Here is a 21709-nt window from a genome sequence, read left to right on the forward strand (position 1 = left end):
GTGATTTTACATTTTAGAATTTAAAATGGGTTAATCATCATATTGAGACTGTTGCTTCGGGGACTCCGGGTAAGTAAATCGAGCGTCCCGATCCAACACGCTGTGGGCGTGGCCGTTGTGACTGACGTCATACTATGACAGCTAGCTGTCAGAGAGCGAGTTCATTCCCTTGAGCCGAGGAGACGGAGCGCAGGCGATAGGCTTTTGCCCTTCCGTTGACATCGAGCACCTCAAATCAGCGAGACGACGGATAGACCTTTGCACCGAGCCCGGCCATGGACGAACAGGCGGGGCCCGGCGTGTTCTTCAACAACAACAACAACTCCGTTTTGCCCGGCGGGGGGAAAGGACCGCTGCCCGACGGCGACGCCGGGGAGGCGGCTAGAGCGCAGTACAGTATCCCGGGGATCTTGCACTTCCTGCAGCACGAATGGGCCCGCTTCGAAGTAGAGAGAGCACAATGGGACGTGGAACGGGCCGAATTACAGGTGAGAACCGACACATTTCGGGCACACACGGTCACACACCAGTGGCGGTACCGCAGCGTGGAGCCTCGTCCTTCTGGTAAATCGCGTAGAGTGTCAGTTTGATTGGTTGCTAGGCTAGCTCGTTAGCTTTAGCATAGCAGCTAAAGGAGCTGCAGCGCCCCCCCCCGCCCCGCTCTCTGCACGACTGTTAGCGACGTCTTGACTGTGACTGAAACCACCACTTGCTTTCTTCCTTTAGGAGCAGGAGGACAGGCGGTAGAGTAACGTTTGGCCTGTAGGAAACAGCCTGTTGTGTATCACCAACAGTCCTTCATGAACGTGTGACGTAAATGATAACAACGTTGTGTTAAAAACAACAACAAAAGCTAAACGTATTTCACCCGCCTTTGGTTTTCATTGCAGCTTACCGTTAAGCTTAAAGGGGGGATGTGTGGGAAAAGGCTACGTTAGTAGTCCGTGCGGACACACACACACACACACACACACACACACACACACACTCACACACTCGCTTCGTGTCTTGTGGTTGGATCCGATCGTAAGCGTCTGTCTTGATGCTGCCTCGGTCGAGGGGAAATGTGAAATACTGGCTCGTGTAACTCCGACAGAAGCCCCGGCGCCTTTTCAAACAAACGAGCCTTGTGATTAGTTTGCTTTAACTTGAAGAAACGGGTCTTGCAAATACCCAAATTGGAAGTGAATTATTGAGTTGTTCTGGTGTTTTCCTGTTCAACTGCGCTTCTTTTTTCCCTGTGCGATTGTACCTCGTATAGCGCTGTAACGGTCGTCCTCACATAGATAGAAACATTTGCTACAAATTAACTTTTATGTTTTTTTGGGACTATCCACAATGGGCACACACCATTCCTCTCCAGCATTTGAGAAGGCCTTGACGGGAATTATTACTGTCTCGTTATCGGCCTCCCTGCCCATCGTTTGTTATTTTCCTTTCCCTTGTTTGGACCCACTTGTGATGGAGCCGTAACTGTTTGAACACAGACAAGAGCCAACACTGACTTTTTTTGGGGGGTCTGGCAGCCGGCAGACTGACCAAAACTAACAAAGAGACAGGGGAGGGGGGCGGGGGGGGAGACACTGTTTTGTTTTGAGGTTGGTGACGTACACCCTGCCTAGTGTATCAGGGGATTGACTCATCCGGCCCGCGTATCACGCTTCCTGTCTGCTGCCGTGAGGCAAGCTTTTGAGCCAAGCAGCAGCAGCAGCAACTGCGGCAAAGCACAGTGAGGTTGCTAAATGGTTTATTGGGTGGTTTGTTTGTGGCGGCAAAACGGCGGGGGCGCTCAATTTGAGTTCTTGTTCCTGTTGCACCTCATAGAGTTCGGTATTCTGTAGACCGTCCTTTTTGACACAATATCTGTCCGAATTCATTCTTTATTTAGGCAGTTCACTTATGTAACCTTGTTGTGTCCTTGAGTGTTTGTCTCCATATTGCAAACAAACACCGTACTTTAACCCATAAAAGGTCTCGCTGGATTCATCTTCCGTGAAGGGACCTCAGGGAGGAAGAAGAGCTACAAAGTCATTTGGCTGAACCTGAATACTCGTTTGAATATTGAAAAGTCGTAGTGGGCATGGAGCCTCAATGGAGCAGCGTCCACTGTGCCGTGTGTTCCTGTTTGGTCCGCGTCATCCTTCTGCTCGTCATCGCGTCCACACACTTGTGTTTTGATCACGGAAATCCAAGCCGACATGTTATCTTGCACGTTAGAAGAAAAGGCTCCTTACCAGGTTTCAGAGTTGAGACCATTAAGAATGTACATGAAGCGGTTTCCCAGCCCACCGAATAGTCTCCTCCCAGGACGCTGTTGTGGTTGTCGGTCAAATGGACATTGAGTGGGAGACAGTGGAAGCGGTGTCTCTCGTCGCTGCTGGGGAGGAAGGCTCAAAGCTTGTAGGAATGTCGTCCATCAGGCCTGTTGGGTCACGCTCCGAGCCGCCCAACTAAATGAAATTTCATCCAACTAGTGAATGAATCAAGTTAAAAATGAAGGTAATTGTTAGTTTTAGCTCTACTGTAAGTGTTTAACGTCTATGTCTAAATGTATACGGCTGCTGTCATTCATGATTAAACTCTAATTGAGTGATCATTGATAATCAATAGATTGATCAGGCTGATTTGCGTATAGCAAGTGATATAGTTTATGATCCCAGTCAGTCTCTGGTATGTTATCATGGTAATGAAAACCACTACAGATGCAACTAATAATTGTCAGGTTTATCAATTCATTCTTTCTTCAAGATGGGAATAGATTCCAGGATCAGCACCATCAGATGAACATGCTGATGAATCATAGGTCAAACCTCTTCAATTGAACCGCCGAGTAGCCTGCAGAGGACGCAAACCAAAGATTACCACAGAGACTATTTGAGGCCCAATTACACCGTAGAATAATATCAAGATTACTTATGCTTTTTTTTTTTTTAACTAGAAAGCAAAAATATAATTAGACTCATTTTGTGGTCCGCCGGTCTTGCAACACTATTGTTGACAATATTGTATAACGTCGACTAAATGGATTTTTAAATCCTTTTACGCCAAAGCTATTTTAACTATAAACAATACATCTGGTGTCCGAGTTCTAGTGTTTTTTTTAAAATCTCTATCTCTACCATGGTTGAAAGAAAGAAAGGTAACAAGCTTTTGAACGGTAGCATACACTGATTTAATTGTGGCTGATTAGCACAGATCCTGTCCAGGCCAGATGAGGTTGAGTCGAGTTACGCCCCGGACGGGATAGGCGGTGCTTCATCAGCACTCCAGTTGAGGGGAAATCCCTGCTCCATGCGACGTCTCTGTGCCAGGAGCATCCGTCAGCAGCCGGAACTTGACACCAGGAGAAGGCTGAAGGTGACTCGGGGGGGTGTGCGGTGGCCCAAAAAACGCACACCCACTTATCTTCTCCAGAGAGAGAGAGAGAGAGAGAGAGAGAGAGAGAAAGGCTTTGTACATGAGCGAGATTGTGATGGGACATGTTGTCCTGTTTCTTGTCATCAGGTTGTGAGGACTACAGCCTAGAATCATCCTCCCTCCGTTGGATGATTTATTGCCCTGATCTCATGTTTACTCTTTTGCTACTGACTAAGCCTGAGGCGTACTTTGCTCAACGGCACACAAACACACACACACACACACACACACACACACACTCACTCACATGCTCGTACCGCGGCATTCCAAAACTCAGAAGTGGGTGTCACCGTCGATACCATGTCCGCCCCTCCGAGCTGCAGTTATTTTCGCTCGCCCTCCGAGTGGGGTGGTACAAAATAAGTACACGCTTCCTTACCGAGTGCACACCCATCTTCTCCATGTTGTTCTTCTCCAAAGTCGACCGCGGATTCTTCTTTAAGCTCACGTATCTTTCTCGCACAACAACAAGACTTCCCGGACCTCCCAAAGAAGCATCTGTGTTCTCTCACCGCGCTGGTGCTCCCCGGAAGCCCCACGTAGGCCGTCGTTGTAGTACACATCAAATATTCACCGTAGCGAGTCGTTTTTTTTAAGCATTTTTGTGTCGTATTCTGTGGCGCCCCCCTCCCCATATCCCCCAACTCGAGGTTGCCCGTCCAACTAAGTTGTAAATTGTGTTCTCAGCCGATCAAATTACATCTCAACGGGGCTGATATTGTTGTTGTTTTCCTACATTTTAATGACACAACAGTGTTTTGCCTCTGAAGTAACAGGTATATTCTTTTCATACTATGGATGCATCCACGTCTACTCACAGATTTTATGTATGTGCCTTTTTGATTTTCAACATAAAATGGAAACTATTCCGATGCACGTTGCTTCTGATGATTGGACGAAATGTTAAATTGTTCTCTCCCCTTTTCTCTCCGCCTTTGCTGTGCGGCACATCTTCACTCTCCAGACGCTGCTGTAAATGTTGTTTTCTTCCTCGTGGCTCTGCGGGGAACTCGGACACACGAGCCGCTTCTCAGAGAAAACGCTGATGTCGAAAGATTTCGCTCCTTGCCCGCATACACCGTATGTGAGCGCGTGCACTTGCGCTCTGGGCCTGATCTAATATTAATGCAGCTACACGGGATGCAGCACTCTTGTACTGCCTTTTGTTTGCACCCCCCTGCGAGGCAGCGGTGACGGCGAAGCGTTAAGCGAAGCTCAAGCGGGACCTCGTGATGAGATGAGAATAACGAATACGTGTCCCTGTGATTCTCTGACTCCCGGTTAGGTTCTTTGAGACTCCGTTCATATTTATCAGTGGCTTGACAAAGGTTGTTGTTTTGTTGTTGTTGTTTTGCCAATTTTGTTGTGCGGTTTCTTTTTAAACATTAAACTTTCTCAACCACTCGAATAGAGCTGTTTTGGCCACGGACACGTTCTGTTGATCCGAGCAGAAAACCCGCCGCTGGGGCCACGTCAGAGGGATCCAAAGCACCGCCGTCTTGCCTCAGTTTTTCCCCTCGTTGCTGCTGGTGTGATGGAATGTGAGGAATGTTCACTTGGCCGGTCGTCGGGTCACGGTGCTCATTGGTTTGCAGTGACTGGGAGGCTAAATCTGATGTTCACTGCAACAAGGGTTGTTTGCATTCAGCATGTGGGATTCACAGCCGTGTGCGTGCGTGTGTGCGTGCGTGTGCGTGTGTGCGCCCTGAGGTTGTATGACCCTTCTTCAAATGTGGACTGAGCTCAGTCCTGCCACTGAGATGGATTTTTCCCAGTAATCACTGTCTGGATTAAATCGCCTCATTGTATTAAAGATGTCTTTGTCGATGACGTAGAACGTGTCTGGAATCCTCAAATCTCATTATAACGGAGGAGGGGAGGGGGATCATTTATAATCATCATACATTTATTGACTGAAAATTGAGTTGAAAGAAGGTGCAGGATTTGGTGGAATGGTTTTCTTCTTTCTTCCTGCTGTTTGTGTAATCCGTTGTGCGACGTGTGCTCAATGAAGCTACACGTTGGAAGCTTTCATTTGCAGCCCTTCCACATTGACAAACTAGACAAATGCTAAATATTTGCTTGAGCTGAGAGAAGTCTTTGATTGTATCCACGATAAGTTCAATGGCCTCATACCCCCATTGCGAGTGTCTAACCTCAGCCTTACCAGGCCTCCGGCCTGGTGTGTCTGGCTCCTATTTCCCTCCCCTCTGCCTCCTTTTCTGCCGGTCACTGAATAGCTCGGCGCTCTGGATGGATGCCTCGTCCTCCCCGTCTCTCCCTCAGACGCACTGAGGAGCCCTTATCCACTCCGCCCAATAATGCAGCCAGTGTGAGACTGGGAATTAAACGCTTCCTGTGTGTGTCTCTCTCGACTCTGCTGCATTCCTCCCGAGGGTTAATGTCGGATGGAGGAGAGATCCACAGAGCCGCTCTCTTCTCTGTCGCCACGCGGCGATTCGCGCTGAAGAGGAAGTGAGCGGCCCCTCGTTCCGTCGCTGATGGCAGGTTTGCGGGCTTCATTCCCCGTGAGACCGGTCCGTGTCCTTTTCTCTGTCTGTCTCTGACGCCATGAAGTGAGTGCGTCACAATTAACAAGGCGTGTTAGAGGTGGGGCTTTGTTGCTGTGGGCCTGACAGTTGACATAGGAGAAATCTTGAGACGGTCAATAGCTTCTCCAGCCCGGGTGCCTGTGATGAGGTCCGCACTGATATTTGGGTTGGATTCCCTTTTCGAGCTGGTTATTTTAGGAGCCACGCACTCCGGCCCCATCCACAGTGATCATTTTCCATATGCAATACTTTCCTCATATCTCATCTGTGCCCCTGTGCCTCCTCGCCCGGCCTCCAAAAAACAACACAAAGTGAAATGAAGTGGAGTCTGCCTTTTTTTGGATATCAGCAAGTTGTTGATCTCTTTATCTGCCCTCTCTGAAAACCTCTCTTTATCCCAACCACAAATGACTAGTTTGGTTGGAATACTCATTCTACTCTGCTACTGGGGCTTTTATTTACAATGGGTTGCCTGACCTGCTCCTGCACGATACTGTAACTTAGCCTACAAATAAAACCAGAGACCTCTTTGTGGACGTTTGAACCTTTTCTTTGTTTGTTTTTTGGGAGCGACCTCACTTCTTGCTGTCTGTTTCGATGCTGAATGATACCCGCTGCAGAAGGTTTGACTTAAAGTGCATTAACATCAATCTCTAATGCGTTAGTATAGATCCGTCTGAGTGGGGGGGATGCGCATAAAACAAGGCGGGGAGTAGAGAAGAAACCCGAGGCCTCGCGGGCGTGGAGCGATGTGCGTGCTGATCCGCCTCTCGAGAGCATCGACGTTTTGGCATCTACATGCAGGCCGCTGGCACGTGACCGGTGCCGGCTTAACCCGTGGCCGTTTACGACGTCAAGGCGAGAACCCGCCGCCTGAATCCCGAGAGCGCCGCGGCAGGCCGGTGGTAATGCGTCTCTCTGCGGGGAACTCTGGACGGCAACGAGCTGTTAATACGAGGCAGATTGGAAGCTCTGTCGTGACTCATCACTGCGGGCAGAACCGGCGCTACTTGCTCTGCGTGTGAAGCTGTGATCCGGCCCACTCAAACTCGCACCATCCTCTGCATGCGGAGTGACATGCAGGGATTCGTTCCCATTTAAGAAGTTCAAGTGTTTTGAATCCTTCCCAAAAGAAGATTTTGAATATTTTACTGGCATTTATAGACCGGGGAAAGCTCGTTTGGGACTTTTCTTCACCCTTGTGTACACTGGATCTGCCACTGTGATGCAGCGCTCTACTGTGCTTTCTCAGTTCCAGTTTAGTTTAATATAAAAATTTACTTTTACCATTGCATTCTAATTATATGTTCTCCTCCGAACTACAGAGTGGCGCTTACATTCTCGTTGTGTTGCTGGCGGTCGATAACTGACATGGACTCTCGAGCAGAGTGCAATTCTGATGAGGTGGCGAAACAACAGAGCTTTCGTCCTCCTTTCTGCAGACAGCGCAGACTTTAGTTCGGCAGCCTTTTGTCTTCATCTCACTGTGACCCCGAAAATACTGGACATACTTTATGGACAGATGCTTTACAAACCCTGTACAGTACATTGCAAGACAACCTCACAATAATTCAATGCACTGTAGAAGAAATACAAAGCTTTTAGAAGAATACAACTTTAATTTGTTGTTTTTCAGTATTGTGCAACTTCGTTACTTAACATATTGTGATTATATATTTTCAACCAAATTAAATCATAATTACAAACACTCTTGTCTACTACATGGTTTGTTTTTTTATTTTGTTTAAGTTACACAAATAATTATTCTATACCAAGGAAATCCAATTTCTAGAAAACTGCATTAGACATTTGAAAGAACTGAAGGACATTAATAAACGCTGCAGTGACTTTATTCAAGCTGACACTGATTTACCCAGCCTGCTACTGATTGAGTTTATTTGCCCCAAAAGTCATTTTCATTTTAAAAGCTCTGCACAGCCGGTTTAACGTTAACAGCGACACCCCTATCTCTATTTCCACAAAAATATGAATGGTGGTCAGCGTAAATAAAAAACAAAAGCTTAAAACTGAGCGTTTTAATCTTCTTTTTTCTCAGGACTAGTTTGCTTGACTTTCATTTTAATAACATCCGTAGCTGAGGGGGCAACACTTTGGCCCACAGTGCGCTGGAGGAAAGTCCAAAATATATACTGCCTTCTTTTTCTGAATAGAGACTTGAAAACCGATATTGATTCTAAATCAAATCACAGACACCAAGAATAACAACCAAATTGAATATGGAAATTGTCAACGATTCCCACGGTCAATAGTGACACAAGATAGTTTGGCTTGATCTGCTGCACCGCATGCCTCAGTGTGAGCATGCCTCTACAATTCTCATTGCGTGCGTGCGTCCGCGTGTGTGTGTGTGTGTGCGCGCAGCCCAGCAACGTAATGCAGTGCTGACTCAGAACGATGTGGGTCAGCAGCTGCTGCCTGTTACTGAAAAGAGACGGGTGGTGTACAGAGGGAAGGGAGTTCAGAGGAGGGTGTGTAGGTAGGTGTGTGTGTGTGTGGAGAGGGAGTAGGTTAGCTTAAAATAGGAGATACAGATTGGCTTTTATTCCCCATCATTCCACGCATATTGATTTGACATCGTCCTATTTCAGTCTCGACAGAAGTAGTCCTCCTCAGATGCTGCCTCGCGCAGGTTGTGTTTGAAGTCCAGGCTTTGTTCCATTTCCAAGATGCCAAAAACACACCAGGAAGTTGTCTCTATTAATAAAAGCCACTACTTAAAATCGCGTACTACTTTAGGATGTGACCTGACCGGCCTATTTCTGTGTTTTCAGGCCCAGATCGCCTTCCTGCAGGGGGAGAGGAAAGGCCAGGAGAACTTGAAGAAAGACCTCGTGAGGAGGATCAAAATGCTGGAATACGCCCTGAAGCAGGAGAGGTGAGTTCTTCGCCGCCTGTGCCCGCCCACAATACGCACAGACGCCTCGGCCACGAGCTACAACCGCGGTGTTTCCGTGTTTTTCCCGCTCCTAAATATAGGTTCCTGCTTCTGAAGAAATATGGAGAATGAGAACCGTGTGAAACGTCAAATCAACATCTGCTGCACCCAAACGTGACCTACTGCACGTCTACTTTTTTTTCCCTGTTTGCTCCAGTTTTCAAACATTTTCCAGCTTCCCTGTTGTTAATATTATCTGTGCGAGGGCAAGTGACAGAGAGAGTCGGTCCCTCCTCGCCCAGACTGCCTGAGTCCCGGCTGATGTCTCCGGACAGGAGCGTGTGTTGGCATGAAAGCTTGGTTTGCTGTCGGATGCTGATGACTCGGGGATGGGGGGCCGGAGGGGGGTGAGGAGGAATTCTCTCACCACTCTTGAGACGAGGTCCCCGTCGCAGCTTTTCTTCACCAGTAAGCCAGAAGAAAGAGACTGTTCTCCTCCTCGTGTGCATTAGTCCGTCAACGTGGCACAAAAGGTCCCCTCGGTGGCTGTGGTGATGCCCTTTGCTTTTCTTCGTTCCTCCTTGACGCATGGCTGCCCCCCCTGTCACGGAGGTGTGGTCTCTGTTAATGCAACGTTAAGCCACCGGGTCTGTCATTCCAACTCTGAAGCAGCAGAACGAGAAGAAATTGCCCTTTGCGGATTTTGGATGTGTGTAAAGTTGATGTTAATGAAGAGTGTTTCCGACCGGACGGACTTCAGTCAGCTCAATGCGTTTTGGTGACGTAGAATGTCACAACCGCTCACAAAACGTAAGAAGGCAGAAAATACAATTGATTACAATTGTCCTAAACTTTCATCACAATTTAAGAGACCGACATCCTGGTTAATCTTTTACCTGGGGTAGTGTGTGTGTGTGCGTGTGCGCGCGCACTTTACAGTCTCGCTCTCTCACGTCTCTGTTGAGATCTTCGCGAGGAACCAAGTGCACACATTTATTAGAACCATATTCAAAAGCTAAAGCATTTTAATTATCCTGGAAACAGGAGTTTCTTTGAGTGTCCTACTTTTGTTATTCAAAACAATTATTATTGTTATTATTTTATAACCAGTATTACATCAAGCTTTTAGTTTAGGGGCTTGTAACTGACTTCCAGCTCTTTGTTTTCTGAACCATTTCCCCCGACTGGGAAAGATTAAAATATTAAATAATTATTGGTGCACCCTGTAGATGTTGGCCATTCCCTTGCATGTGTCATCTCCGCTTACGAGTGTCCCTCTGAAGAGGAGGAGGCTCTTCGCTGCTTTGTGACTCCGGTTTTGAGCTGTGAATGTGCAAAGTCTCTGCTGGGTGAGGACGCGAGCGGAAAAGTGAAAAGTGCGATGGGTAACACATGAAACTGTCGTTGGCAGACGTATTCATTTCAACTGGGAAATGTTGAGCCCTTTTTATCACAACTGAGACAGATGGGGGTCAAAGTGTTTTCTTGCTCCGTCGCTCCTCCAGACTGCCCAAGGGTTAGTTTCATTTTGACACCTTGTGCTCCGCCAGGGTGTCAAAATGTCATCATTTGGTTGGCAGGTACGGAATTGGTCTTTGAATGTTTTTGTGGTGTATATTTATCTACTTTTCTCCAGTGAAGTCACTGCTGTCTCTGCCTGGGGAGCGACGCTTATCGCAGAATTACTACCACTTTCCCCGGTTGCTAAGCAACAGGTCATGTCTCCGAGGGTATCTGAAAGCAATATCCGAAAAGGCTTTCTGAATGTAGGATGTGCCCAATTTAAAATGAATTTGATTTGGATGGGGGTTGTTTCCTCTGGATCACAGCCGGAGCAGTGTGGTGGGGGCGCGGGGGTGTGTGAACTAAAAGCTGCAAGTGAATCTCCTTCAAAGAAATATCAGTGTTACTGCTTTTTTTTCTCGTTCAGGTTGGCCATTTTCTATTTGTTTTGTAGATAAATATCCTTTTTTAGAGCATCAACTTTCAAAGGAATAGTTGCGATGTGATGCTATTTGTTATTTTTTGTTATTGACTAATATAATAACTCATAATACAATTTACAATATTTACTCTTAGCGATAAATCGATAATGAAAACCTTTAGCTGCCGCTCAGTTTATTTTCCGTATTGTTGTTGTTGTGAGGGTTTTCAAAGCTAATGCAGATGCATTTTTTTATAAATACCTTCTCACACATTTTTTTTTTTTTATCTGCCTAATAATTAATTTTTTTCTCTTTCCAGAGCAAAGTACCACAAGTTAAAATATGGGACCGAGCTGAATCAGGGCGACATGAAGCCTCCGAGCTACGAGTCCGGTAAGTCCACCGTGCTCAAACAGGCTCCTCCCCCCTCACACTAAATCACTGACTGTTGTGTTCACATACCTCAAGTGACAAGACTCACATGTGTGAAGGCTGCATTCATGTTGAATCTTGTTTGCCACAATAGCGCTCCCCTCTGTGCCGTTTCCTGAATGCAGTTGTTGTTGCAGTTGTACTACAGGTGTATCACAGATTGACTGTAGAGTACAGTCGTATTATCACTTAAATCTCAAAGGTCCACAATATAAATATTCCTAAAACATTATTTCACTTGCCTTCGGGCATCAAATAGTTGAGGTTTGTTTGCAAGTTAATGGGTAACTGCAAGCGGCTCAGGCTGTGCGATCTAGTGGTGAACCAGAAAGCAATGTCACCACAAATGAGAAATCCCATACGAGCTCCAGGACAGCTACTCAACGGACGTTATGAGATAGTATGTTATCTTCATACCAACTCCTGCATGGCTAAACGCACAGACGCGAGTAAGAAAAGTGCACGGGGGTCTACGTAAATTTAGTTCTAACTACTTCACCCCCTTAAATGTTAAACACCCTAAACGTTGTTCGCTCTCTTTAGTGCTGACCACCTCCCTCACAGAGCTGCGTTGTCCGTTCACCGCCTTCTCCCTCTTATATTATGTACTTTGATTGGCCCATGTTGGGGTCCTCTGCCATCATTAAGTCAGATTGCGACATTTCCCCTTCTCATCTCTATTCATGAGGGCTGTTCAAAGAACCTGAGCCCTTGAAGTGTTGATGGAGGTGAGGAGGGTGGGGGGGGGCGTTAGGGGGAGACGGGGAGAAGAGGAGCGGGAGGTGTGGTTTTGTATGATGGTGCACCTTCCCGCTCCTCAATCTCCTGAATTAGGCATGACCCACTTTTTGAGGAAGCGCCGTCCCTCTGCTCAGTCAAATCAACCTCCTCTCTCACACACACACACACACACACACACACACACCATCAAAATCACATTAACACGTCTCTCTGCCCGTTTGCAAAAATCCCAACTGACACTCGAGTGAAGTGCCGACGTTTGATATCTCTGTGGGCTTTGACCGCCATCACACACGTTGTGTGTTGTTGTGATTCCAGCGGGCACAGACACACACGTTTTGGGGCTTTTCTCATGGCAAGTAGTTGGAGAAGAGCTCCGCCATTTTGAGGATGTCTGTATGCGTCATTAAGTATCGGATGTGCTGTTTTTATAATTCCCTTGCTAGTGCGTTTTTAAATCTCCTCTCTTCACTGCTGTGGTGTACACCGTTTAACAGGGTAATGAGTACACACTGATGTCAATATTGAGACTGACTAACTTGTGTCCAAATACAAACATGAGCAAAGAGGGGTCACAGCTGTTTAACTTCTTTTTTGTTTGTTCGTTTGTGCCATAAAATGTCTTTTCAACGGCAAAATTTAAAGAGTCGCAAAACCATCTTCCATTTAACTCTAATATCCTTGCAGAAAGGAACTAAGCTCTTAGGTGTGCGTAGTTGTCGAGATGCTGTGACGGTCGTGTTTGCGGCGCTCTGATTCGTGTCCTCCTCCTCCAGCAGACGAGGCCAACGAGAACGAGTCTACTGGATCGCTCAACAACCAGCTCTCCTGGAAACAAGGGCGCCAGCTCCTCAGACAGTAGGTGCACGCTGTGGGACCCTCCGGTGACCGAAATCACAGCACGGCAGTCGACTGACACGAGAGTCCTAGTGACCTTTCACCTCACATGAAAACTCTGTGGGGCCGCAGAGCTCAACTTTGCGCTTTGAAGCAGGCTTCCAATTTATTGTGGGCTTAGTGTCGAGGGACAGTTCAACAATGTGTAGGACTTTTAGACCGTCGCCGCGATCAATTTGCTCGAGCTTATTCTGCTTTCCCCACGAGAGTAGGTGTAATGTTTGATGAGTAGCTCTCCTTGCCTGGGCAGAGCCAAAGCCAGAGGACACGGCACTCTTTCCAGTAACCTGCACTGGACTTCTTTTCTCTCTAATCAAGTCGTTGTAGGAAATGAACTTAGAAGAGTTTATTTAACGGCCCTTTGCAGAATTACAAAGACTTGTCTGCAGCGTCTCATCCATACTTCCTCCCTGCCACACGATACTGTACATGCATAAATGTATTCCTCACACTACAAGTTACACTTTTAAAGTTGGATTAGTCCGTTTGCAACGATGTATGAGTCGATGACTTTTTCCCAGGTACCTGCAGGAGGTGGGCTACACAGACACCATCTTAGATGTAAAGTCCCAGCGGGTCCGAGCACTGCTAGGACTAGCCGGGGACGGAGGCGGAAAGGCAGGAGAACGGACCAGTGCTGAGCCGCTGGTCAATGGGACAGACGCATCAACAAAGGCCTTGGGCACCAGAGGGTAAGTATTCCCCTTTAATGCCTCTTATTAACTGCCGAATCTCTGAATCCAGTGCAGTTACGACCCCCCCCCCACCCCCAAGAGAATACTGGTGAGTTTGAAGGCTACAGAGGACACGTCTTGCCAAGAAATGCAGAAGGATTCATAATAACGGGCAAATCCGACATCATCGGCCTGCACAGCCGGAAAGCCCCGCAGACCTGCAGTTATAGACGTTTCTACCGGCCACAAAAACGTCACTTGTAGCTTGACGATATTAAGATTAAAGCTGGATTCGAAAAGATCAAAGAAAATCCTCCCCGGGACTATTCCTTGACCTGTGTGGAAAATGTCATGGGGTCGAGGGTAGCTGGTTAGGAGAATTCATGGTTAGTTGGGAAAAGACCACTGCGGCGTTGGCGTAACTCATTTATATTGTTAATAAAGTAACACTTTGAACCTGGTTGTCTATCGCTGCGCATGACACAGCACTGTAACAACACATAGACAAAGGCATCCAAGACACACTTATTTGCAGTCCATCTTTGCAGAAGCCGTAGTTTCGGCGTCGTCACTGACACGCGTCTCCCGTCGCATCAGAACCACGTACGAGTCGGGTTCCCTAAACACGTTTTCCTTTCCTAAATCCTCATGAACTCTCCTGACCATCTTTCCTCGATTGCTACTTCGCAGGAAAGCCGAGCTCTCTGACAGCAGCGCTGTGCTGGAAGCCTTCAAGTTCATTGAGAATGCAGCAGCTGATTTCAGCGACGAAGACGATGACGAGGACAGCGACGGGAGAGACCGGTCTAACGTGGAATCCAGAACGGTAAGAGCAAAGTCTGCACTCGCTCAGTTATATCGAGCTCGTCTCTGCGCTCTTAATAACAGTCCTCAATATGTCCTGCAGATCCTGAGGAAGAAACCCACGTCTTCGTCAACGCCGGCCAGTATGGACACCAGTGAAGACCCCGACACGGAGGAGGCCCTGAAGGGCTTTGACTTCCTGTCCAGTCCTGACGAGATGGACACCTCGCCGGAGTCCAGGGGCAACGGGGACGGCACAGACTGGGGTGAGTGAGCAGGGCGCGGAGGGCAAGAAAAGCCCCGCCGGTCGACATGCAAACGCTACATATCGCATGTACGTTGTTTTAGTTGTTCTCTCGCGCGTGATGACGCGCTTGTTTCTCTTTAATCTACAAATTTCCACAACCTTCAGAGGTGCTGAAGTTATGCCGTTTGTCCTTGTAGTCTTCTTTCAGTGTTCATGCAGGGCTCATCATTCATTCATCACGCTGTGGTCATGATGTTTGGATGTTTCCGTGTTCTAACCCATAGCTTGTGATCTCTCCCACTGGGCGTTCCCATAGCCTGCCTGTGACCACAATGTCTCTTCCACTCAAATCAACACAATCCCCTTCTGAGTCTCGCTCATTCTTAGACGCAGAGGTTTCTTTTGTATTTGAGTCATGTGTATATAACAATTTGATTTCAACTGTCAGGATTTTATGATGTTTAAATTAAGTAATTAGCTTCCCTCCCACCACCTTCACTTCTCCCAGTTATGAAGAAATAAGACGATCAAATGATATTGTTCTAATGGCCTGCTAAACCAAAAGATCCTCATCTCCAGTCCTGAAGCCCACTACTCTACTGGGGGCTTCTAAAGACTTAATGGGACGAGGTCTGTGCATCTCGTCTCGCCCGCCGGGCCTCTCGGGCAGTTTCTCAACAGCCTCTCGGCCTGGTTTTGTTCCCCCTGTGTAGAGAAGGACGAGCAAGGTCCCATTTCTGAGGCCTGGGAGGTGGACCCGGGCATGATAACCAAACTCAAGGAGCAGTACAGAAAGGAGCGCAAGGGGAAAAAGGGGGTGAAGAGTAAGTCCCGTCGGGCGTCGCTGCCTCCCTCCTGCTCCTCTCTCTGTAGAGCCTCACTTTCCTGAGTTCAGCCAAAAAGCCTCAAACTAAAAACCAAAACGTTTTGGCTTTTTCTTCCTTTCTTCTTCTTCATCTCCTTCAGCTGCTCCTTATTGTGTCTTCTTCATAGGCATTGGCTCTGTTCTTTTGTCCGTCCCTCCATACTGAATGTCTCCTTTGTCTTCTGGTGAATGTACGACTGTTCCTTCAAAATCTGTCGCCTTTTATTTTCCCACTGAAACAAACCGTAATGGCTGGTGCATGTTTTTCAGTCCCGTTTTAATGTTTCGTTTCATACACACGTCATCTTGTCCATGCTGTCTGCTAGCAGAGATTAGTGAGAGAGTTTGTCTCGTTCTCTCTTCGCCGGTCACAACATCCCCATCACCACCGTCTACATCCTCATCTGTCGGCCGTGTTGATTCTACAGAATTTGGCTGCCGGTAAATTCATATCAAATATCAATCAAGTTTTCCAGTGACTCACTGAAGCGACTCCGCTGAATACTGCAGCTCTCAGAGCACCGGTCCGCTTCAGACGCTGCCTTTCACCGCGGTTTGAATCGTGAGAACTCGCCTTCTGGTTCGTTTAGGGGCAACTACGTTTTTTTTTAAACACGGCTCTCTCCTCCTCTGGTTTAAGTTGAGGTCTATTCCAGCTTATCTGCGCTCTGTCGGATGCGTCGTAGATGTGTGGAGGAGGTTTTTTATACAGGTCTTGTCAGGGTTGGGGTCGTCGTGGCGCAGGGGTTAGAGAAGGTGTGCTGGGAAGCACAAGGTTGGTGGTTCGATTCGAGGCTGCCCCATGTTCCATGTCGAAGGGTCCCTGAGCAAGACACCTAACCCCCTAATTGCTCCCTGGGCAAAAATGTGAAAAAGCCATGAGTTAAAAGTGTAATGTACGTCGCTTTGGATAAAAGCGTCTGCTAAATGACCTGTAATGTAATGTAATTAAGGGGCGTTTGAGCCAATGCTGTGCTACTATTTGCACAAAAGTTCCCGCTTGTATTAAATGTTTGATTATTAAATTGATATCCACACGTGGTTCCGTAAATGCTTCTCCTGGACTCAGACTAACTAAGCTGTATATGATAATACTCTTTTCCATACAGCCCACACATCTTTCCTACTTCTTTGATTCATCTAACAAGGACTTTCTTTTCTCCTCTTTTACATAATTTATGAATTAATTTTCTTCCCTTTCAGTGCTGCTTTTCCCCCCCATATTTCCTTTTTTAGCTTGTACTCGCAGCTTTTGAATGAAATGCTTTTGGCTCTTTGATTTCTCTCCGCTCTCCATCACCGCGTCAGCTCGCTAACTCTGTCGACCCGACTCGTTGAACAGGGCCGAACCGGTCCAAGCTGCAGGACATGCTGGCCAACTTGAGAGATGCCGAGGACTTGTCCCACATGCAGCCGCCGCCGCCGTCCGCCCCCCAGCCCCGGCCCAACGCGGCCCGGTTCACCGAGCACGATGGGAACCGCCCGGACGAAGGTGCTCAAACACAAACGCCGGCGGATTTTTAGCGATCGGCTGTGTTAGAAAAGAATTCCCTTCACCTCTGGCTAACTGTGTCCGCAGCAGTGGTTCATATGTTTATTCATGGGTTCTTTCCCCCCCAGTTGAGGCGCTGACCTTCCCGCCCACCTCCGGGAAGTCGTTCATCATGGGCACAGACGAGGCCATGGAGAGCGAGCTGGGCCTCGGGGAGCTTGCTGGACTCACCGTTGCCAACGAGGCCGACAGTCTGGCGTACGATGTGAGTAGGAAAAGGGTGGAATAGATAGAAGTGTCACAAGGCCATTTCTCCGGTGAGGGGGAAACTATTTCTGCCTCCCCCCTTTAATCCACGGCAAGTCTACCGAGTCACATCACATGCTGAGAACTTGCCCAGCGTGTGTCAAACAGCTATTTTAAAGGCAGCGTCAGGGAAGCTGCTTTGAAAGTGTAACTTGGGAAGATATATTTTTTTTGTAATAACACAACCGCATGGGTTGCGGCATACTTTGTTAAAGTAACTGCGAAACATTTAATACAGATGTCTCTATGACCTCCATAAGTTACTGAGACCATGAGCGAGAAGATTTGCTATTTCTGCATAGTTGATCTTTGTTCTCCATTTTCTACCAATGAATGTTTTATGTTTTACTTCTGTGTTACTTGGCTTACCCGCTAAGCGCTGAAGGGAGCGGCTTTGGCACGTTTGAGCACCACTGATTATATGTCATGACATGTCATTCCCTCAGATTGGCAACAATAAGGATGCCATGAGAAAAACATGGAACCCAAAATTCACACTACGGAGCCATTTTGATGGCATTCGGGCTCTGGCCTTTCACCCTGTGGAGCCCGTCCTGGTCACCGCTTCAGAGGATCACACGCTCAAGATGTGGAACCTGCAAAAGACGGCGCCTGCCAAAAAGTAGGAAAAGTTGTAACACAAGTTAGATCACTACGCCAGTACAATCAACGGATATACATGTACTGTACTGTCTTGATTAGATGTAATTCCTTCCTGTTTGGCTTATTGGGTGTTTGGTTGTCCTTTTTGTTCCTGCAGCAGCAGTGTGAGCATCATTAGAGGGAAAAGTTCTGTTGTGTGGACAACAATCCCATAAGGAAGACAGTTTTACTGCCTTCTGCAGCCCACACACAGTCTGCAGTAATGTGATTTTCTTGCGAGGGTATTACAGGGGAAACAGAAGGAGGATTTCTGCTGTTTAGAAATCTAATTGTCGACATGCATTCAGCTGGCTGTGTTGTGCGTTAACTAATAAAAAACATTTTTTTTTTGTCCACAGGAGCACATCTTTAGATGTGGAACCGATCTACACTTTCCGGGCCCACAGGTAAGCCCAATTAACCTGCACACAAACTGATCCTGCGTAAGCGGAGACGTTCTGCTAAATGACTCTAAATGGAACCCCAGAGGGGCCGTGCTGAGCGTGGTGATGAGCAGCTCCGGAGAGCAGTGTTTCAGCGGAGGGGTTGACGGGACGATACAGTGCTGGAACACGCCCAACCCCAACATCGACCCCTACGACTCCTACGGTAACGGCGCCGTGCGTTTGGGTTGAATGTGAGGGGTTTTTTTCTAACGGGGGTCACGGTTAGCTGACTGAGACCGTGTCGGGTTTTCTGCAACAGACCCGTCGATGCTGCGCGGAGCCCTGTGCGGACACACAGACTCGGTCTGGGGTTTGGTGTACAGCAGCGCGCACCAGCGCCTCCTCTCCTGCTCGGGAGACGGCACCGTGCGACTGTGGGACGCCAACACCACTTCGCCCGCCCTCGCAGTATTCAACGAAGACCAAAGTAGGGGACTTTGAGCTTATTTTTCTCTCGCTCATATTTGCTTTACTTGACTAGCTGACACAAATGCATCTTCCTGTGCACAAGAGCTGGGAGTTCCCTCCTCGGTAGACCTGGTGAGCAGTGAACCAGCCCACCTGGTCACATCCTTCACTAACGGGCAGATTGGCCTCTTCAACATGGAGACTCGCCAGCTGGTCCTCAGCCTCGAGTCCAATTTGGAGCCGGGTAAGTAATTGCAGCAATTAGACCAATCAGTGAAATGTTCTACTGATTTACAGCCTTATGATGGTAATAAAAAACACCTATTAAATTCAGTCATGACCTTGAAGTGGAGTCTGTTATGTTATGTGTGTAAATATATATATGGCTCAGGAGTAGCATCTAGTGGCAGCCGTAGGAAATTCAATAATTAGCAGACTGGCTCTGATCCACAAGGTTTTTCGGATTCACAAAGATTACTAGCAGGGATCAGTGACAACACCCATCTGTGCTTGGGACTCCGGAGAGGTTGAACCACGCTGCTCACACTATGACTTGACTGTTTACCTGCTGCGCATGCACACACACAACTGAGAGAACCACATTTCTGCTGATTCTACCTTTTGTTGTTCATGATGTCCAATGTTGCTGCTGTTTTGCACCAGGCACTCCGTGTCAGATCAATAAGGTCCTCAGCCACCCGACTCTTCCCATCACCATCACCGCACAGGAGGACCGACACATCAAGTTCTTCGACAACACCAGCGGGAAGCTGATTCACTCCATGGTGGCTCACCTGGATGCTGTCACGAGCTTGGCCGTAGACCCTAACGGACTTTATCTCATGTCAGGCAGTAAGTACCTCTTGCCTTTTATACATTAGTTCATTGGTGGGTAAAGGTCAATGTCACTGCTAAATATTTAATATATTTAAATACTTAATCCACTTTACATTACATACATTATAATGCTGAACACTAATGCTACAAACGACTTTTGAACATGTTGAACATAAATCTCACTTTAAGTGAAAAGGTAAATAAGATTTTTCCCAACTAGTTTTGCAGTTTGAGGATAAACTGGTTCGTCCTCACAGTTGAACTTCTTGGATGTCACAATAAGTTACATTTATGAATTGCCCCTCCTCCCTCCCTCCCTCCACCACTAGAAACTTGTTTTGTCCTCCGCAGGTCACGACTGCTCAATCCGTCTGTGGAACCTGGATAGTAAAACCTGCATCCAGGAGTTCACGGCCCACAGAAAGAAGTTCGAGGAGTCGATCCACGACGTGGCGTTCCACCCGTCCAAATGCTACATCGCCAGCGCCGGGGCGGACGCTCTCGCCAAAGTGTTTGTATGACGTGGAGCTGCGCGTCTCCCTGCAGCCCCGCTCACCCCATGACCAGGGACCAACAGAGACACGGGAGGGGAAAGACCGTCCGGCATGGTTCCAGTCCCGCCTCTCACCGCCCGCTGGTTTCCTGTCCCGACTGGTAGACTATGTAGCCGCGAGCCTCAAACGGGGGCGTGACTCTCCGCACAGAGGGTCGGCAGGGAGGCCAGTCTAGAGGACTCCATCTAGCATCCAGGCAGGCCTGGGTGTGACCAGCCGCAGCGCCCCCTCCACCCCCCCATCTACACCCCCACCCACCCGCCCTCCAGACGGACTTAAACTTAACCTCCGTAGCTAGGAGGCTCAGGACAAGTGTTAAAAGAGCGTGCTGTGGAGAAATTAGGTTTCAAGCCGGTCTCCTGCCCCCCCCTCCCCCAGTGACCCTGGACCTTCCCTCTCAGATGAACCAGGTCCGGACCCTTTACTCCAAGTCAGGTTTTGTGTTGTGTTGTTCCAGCGGTGCCGTGGAAGCCCCTCACTTCTTCTCCTCTGCTTCCCTGACGGACTCTGTTTGCTGGCCTGCCTTTATTTTCCTTTTTAAAACACGTGTTGACAAATGTGCCTTTGCTTTAAAAAAGGTCTTGAAAATGTTATTTTAACGAGCTTGTTTTGGGGATCAGAGGGGGAGTGGACGGTGGACAAATGGAGCTGGTTGTGACAATGTTGTTGATTTTAACATTGGATGTAAAATTACAAATGCTTATAATAAACAAAATATATATTCAGTCTTAATTTACTGTGCAGCGTGAGTTTGAGTGCTCCTTTTTGATAAGTGTGGTTGGGAATCAATTTTGTGCGTTTCACTGCAAAGCTGGCATAGTGATACAGACCATTAAATATAATACCTGTTTGTTAAATTCAAGTAACTGTACACTTTAGAAATAAGTTAACAAGCATATGTGTCCAAAGTAAACCATCTTGGTTATATAATTACAATTCAAACTTGGTTCTAAATGTCCATTTTGGGATGAACTAATTGCTTTTGGCCAGTTTGCTCTTGTTTGACTTGAATGGCTTGTACTGTTTGTAGTTTTCCCAAACTGTGCGGATATGCTCGACTACAATGTGACTTATCCTGGTCAGATGTATACAGTAGTCCGGTGTTTAGCAGGAAAGTAGTTCAATACTAGGGGACTACTTTGAAATAACAAGTTCACCATCCAACACATACAGGAGAAATGTCCTGGCAAGTTCCAGTTTACTGAGGACAAGACTCTCCGGGGTGAGAAACAAATCAATCAAGATGTCGTTCGTGTAGAGTTCAGCTTCAAATGAGCCATTTTCTCAGTCACTGGTTTGTACATGAAAGTATGTTCAAAATAAAACCTGCTGTAAAATGTTACCTGGTCTCTGATGTTGGTTCTCTGACTGCTCATCAGTGCCGATCAGGGTGTTACTGATCTGTGTTACAGCTCGAGCGCTGTTCTTTTATCCTGTGTATATTTTTATACTTTGACAAATGGGCTATTAGCGCCTTTTGCTTTCAGTGTACTAAAGATGAACACGATTGTCACTGGATTGCTTTGATACTTAACAAACCTCACACCCCACTGAGTTACAGGACGTTTGAAGCA

General features: G+C 47.4%; 1 protein-coding gene across 6 annotated transcripts; it reads left to right on the plus strand.

Annotated features, from left to right (window-relative positions):
• The first annotated feature begins 66 nt into the window (after positions 1-66).
• LOC120820496 (striatin) lies at positions 67-21477 on the plus strand. Of its 6 annotated transcripts, none has more exons than XM_040178343.2 (17): positions 67-488; positions 8762-8865; positions 11110-11183; positions 12743-12821; positions 13382-13552; positions 14225-14360; positions 14442-14604; positions 15299-15409; positions 16793-16942; positions 17071-17207; positions 17695-17870; positions 18250-18297; positions 18378-18499; positions 18596-18763; positions 18848-18988; positions 19408-19596; positions 19933-21477. In XM_040178343.2, exons 1-17 carry the CDS (start codon positions 276-278, stop codon positions 20100-20102), a joined length of 2352 nt encoding a protein of 783 aa, XP_040034277.1. In that variant the 5' UTR covers positions 67-275; the 3' UTR covers positions 20103-21477. The 6 variants fall into 6 exon arrangements, with proteins under 6 accessions (XP_040034277.1, XP_040034276.1, XP_040034278.1 ...); XM_040178342.2 differs by having other exon boundaries at positions 80-488; positions 12740-12821; XM_078104053.1 differs by lacking the exon at positions 67-488 and adding an exon at positions 8424-8466 and having other exon boundaries at positions 8579-8865; positions 12740-12821.
• Positions 21478-21709: the final 232 nt, after the last annotated feature.

This window comes from Gasterosteus aculeatus, chromosome 6 (genome assembly GCF_964276395.1).
Source record: "Gasterosteus aculeatus chromosome 6, fGasAcu3.hap1.1, whole genome shotgun sequence".
Taxonomy (NCBI): domain Eukaryota; kingdom Metazoa; phylum Chordata; class Actinopteri; order Perciformes; family Gasterosteidae; genus Gasterosteus; species Gasterosteus aculeatus.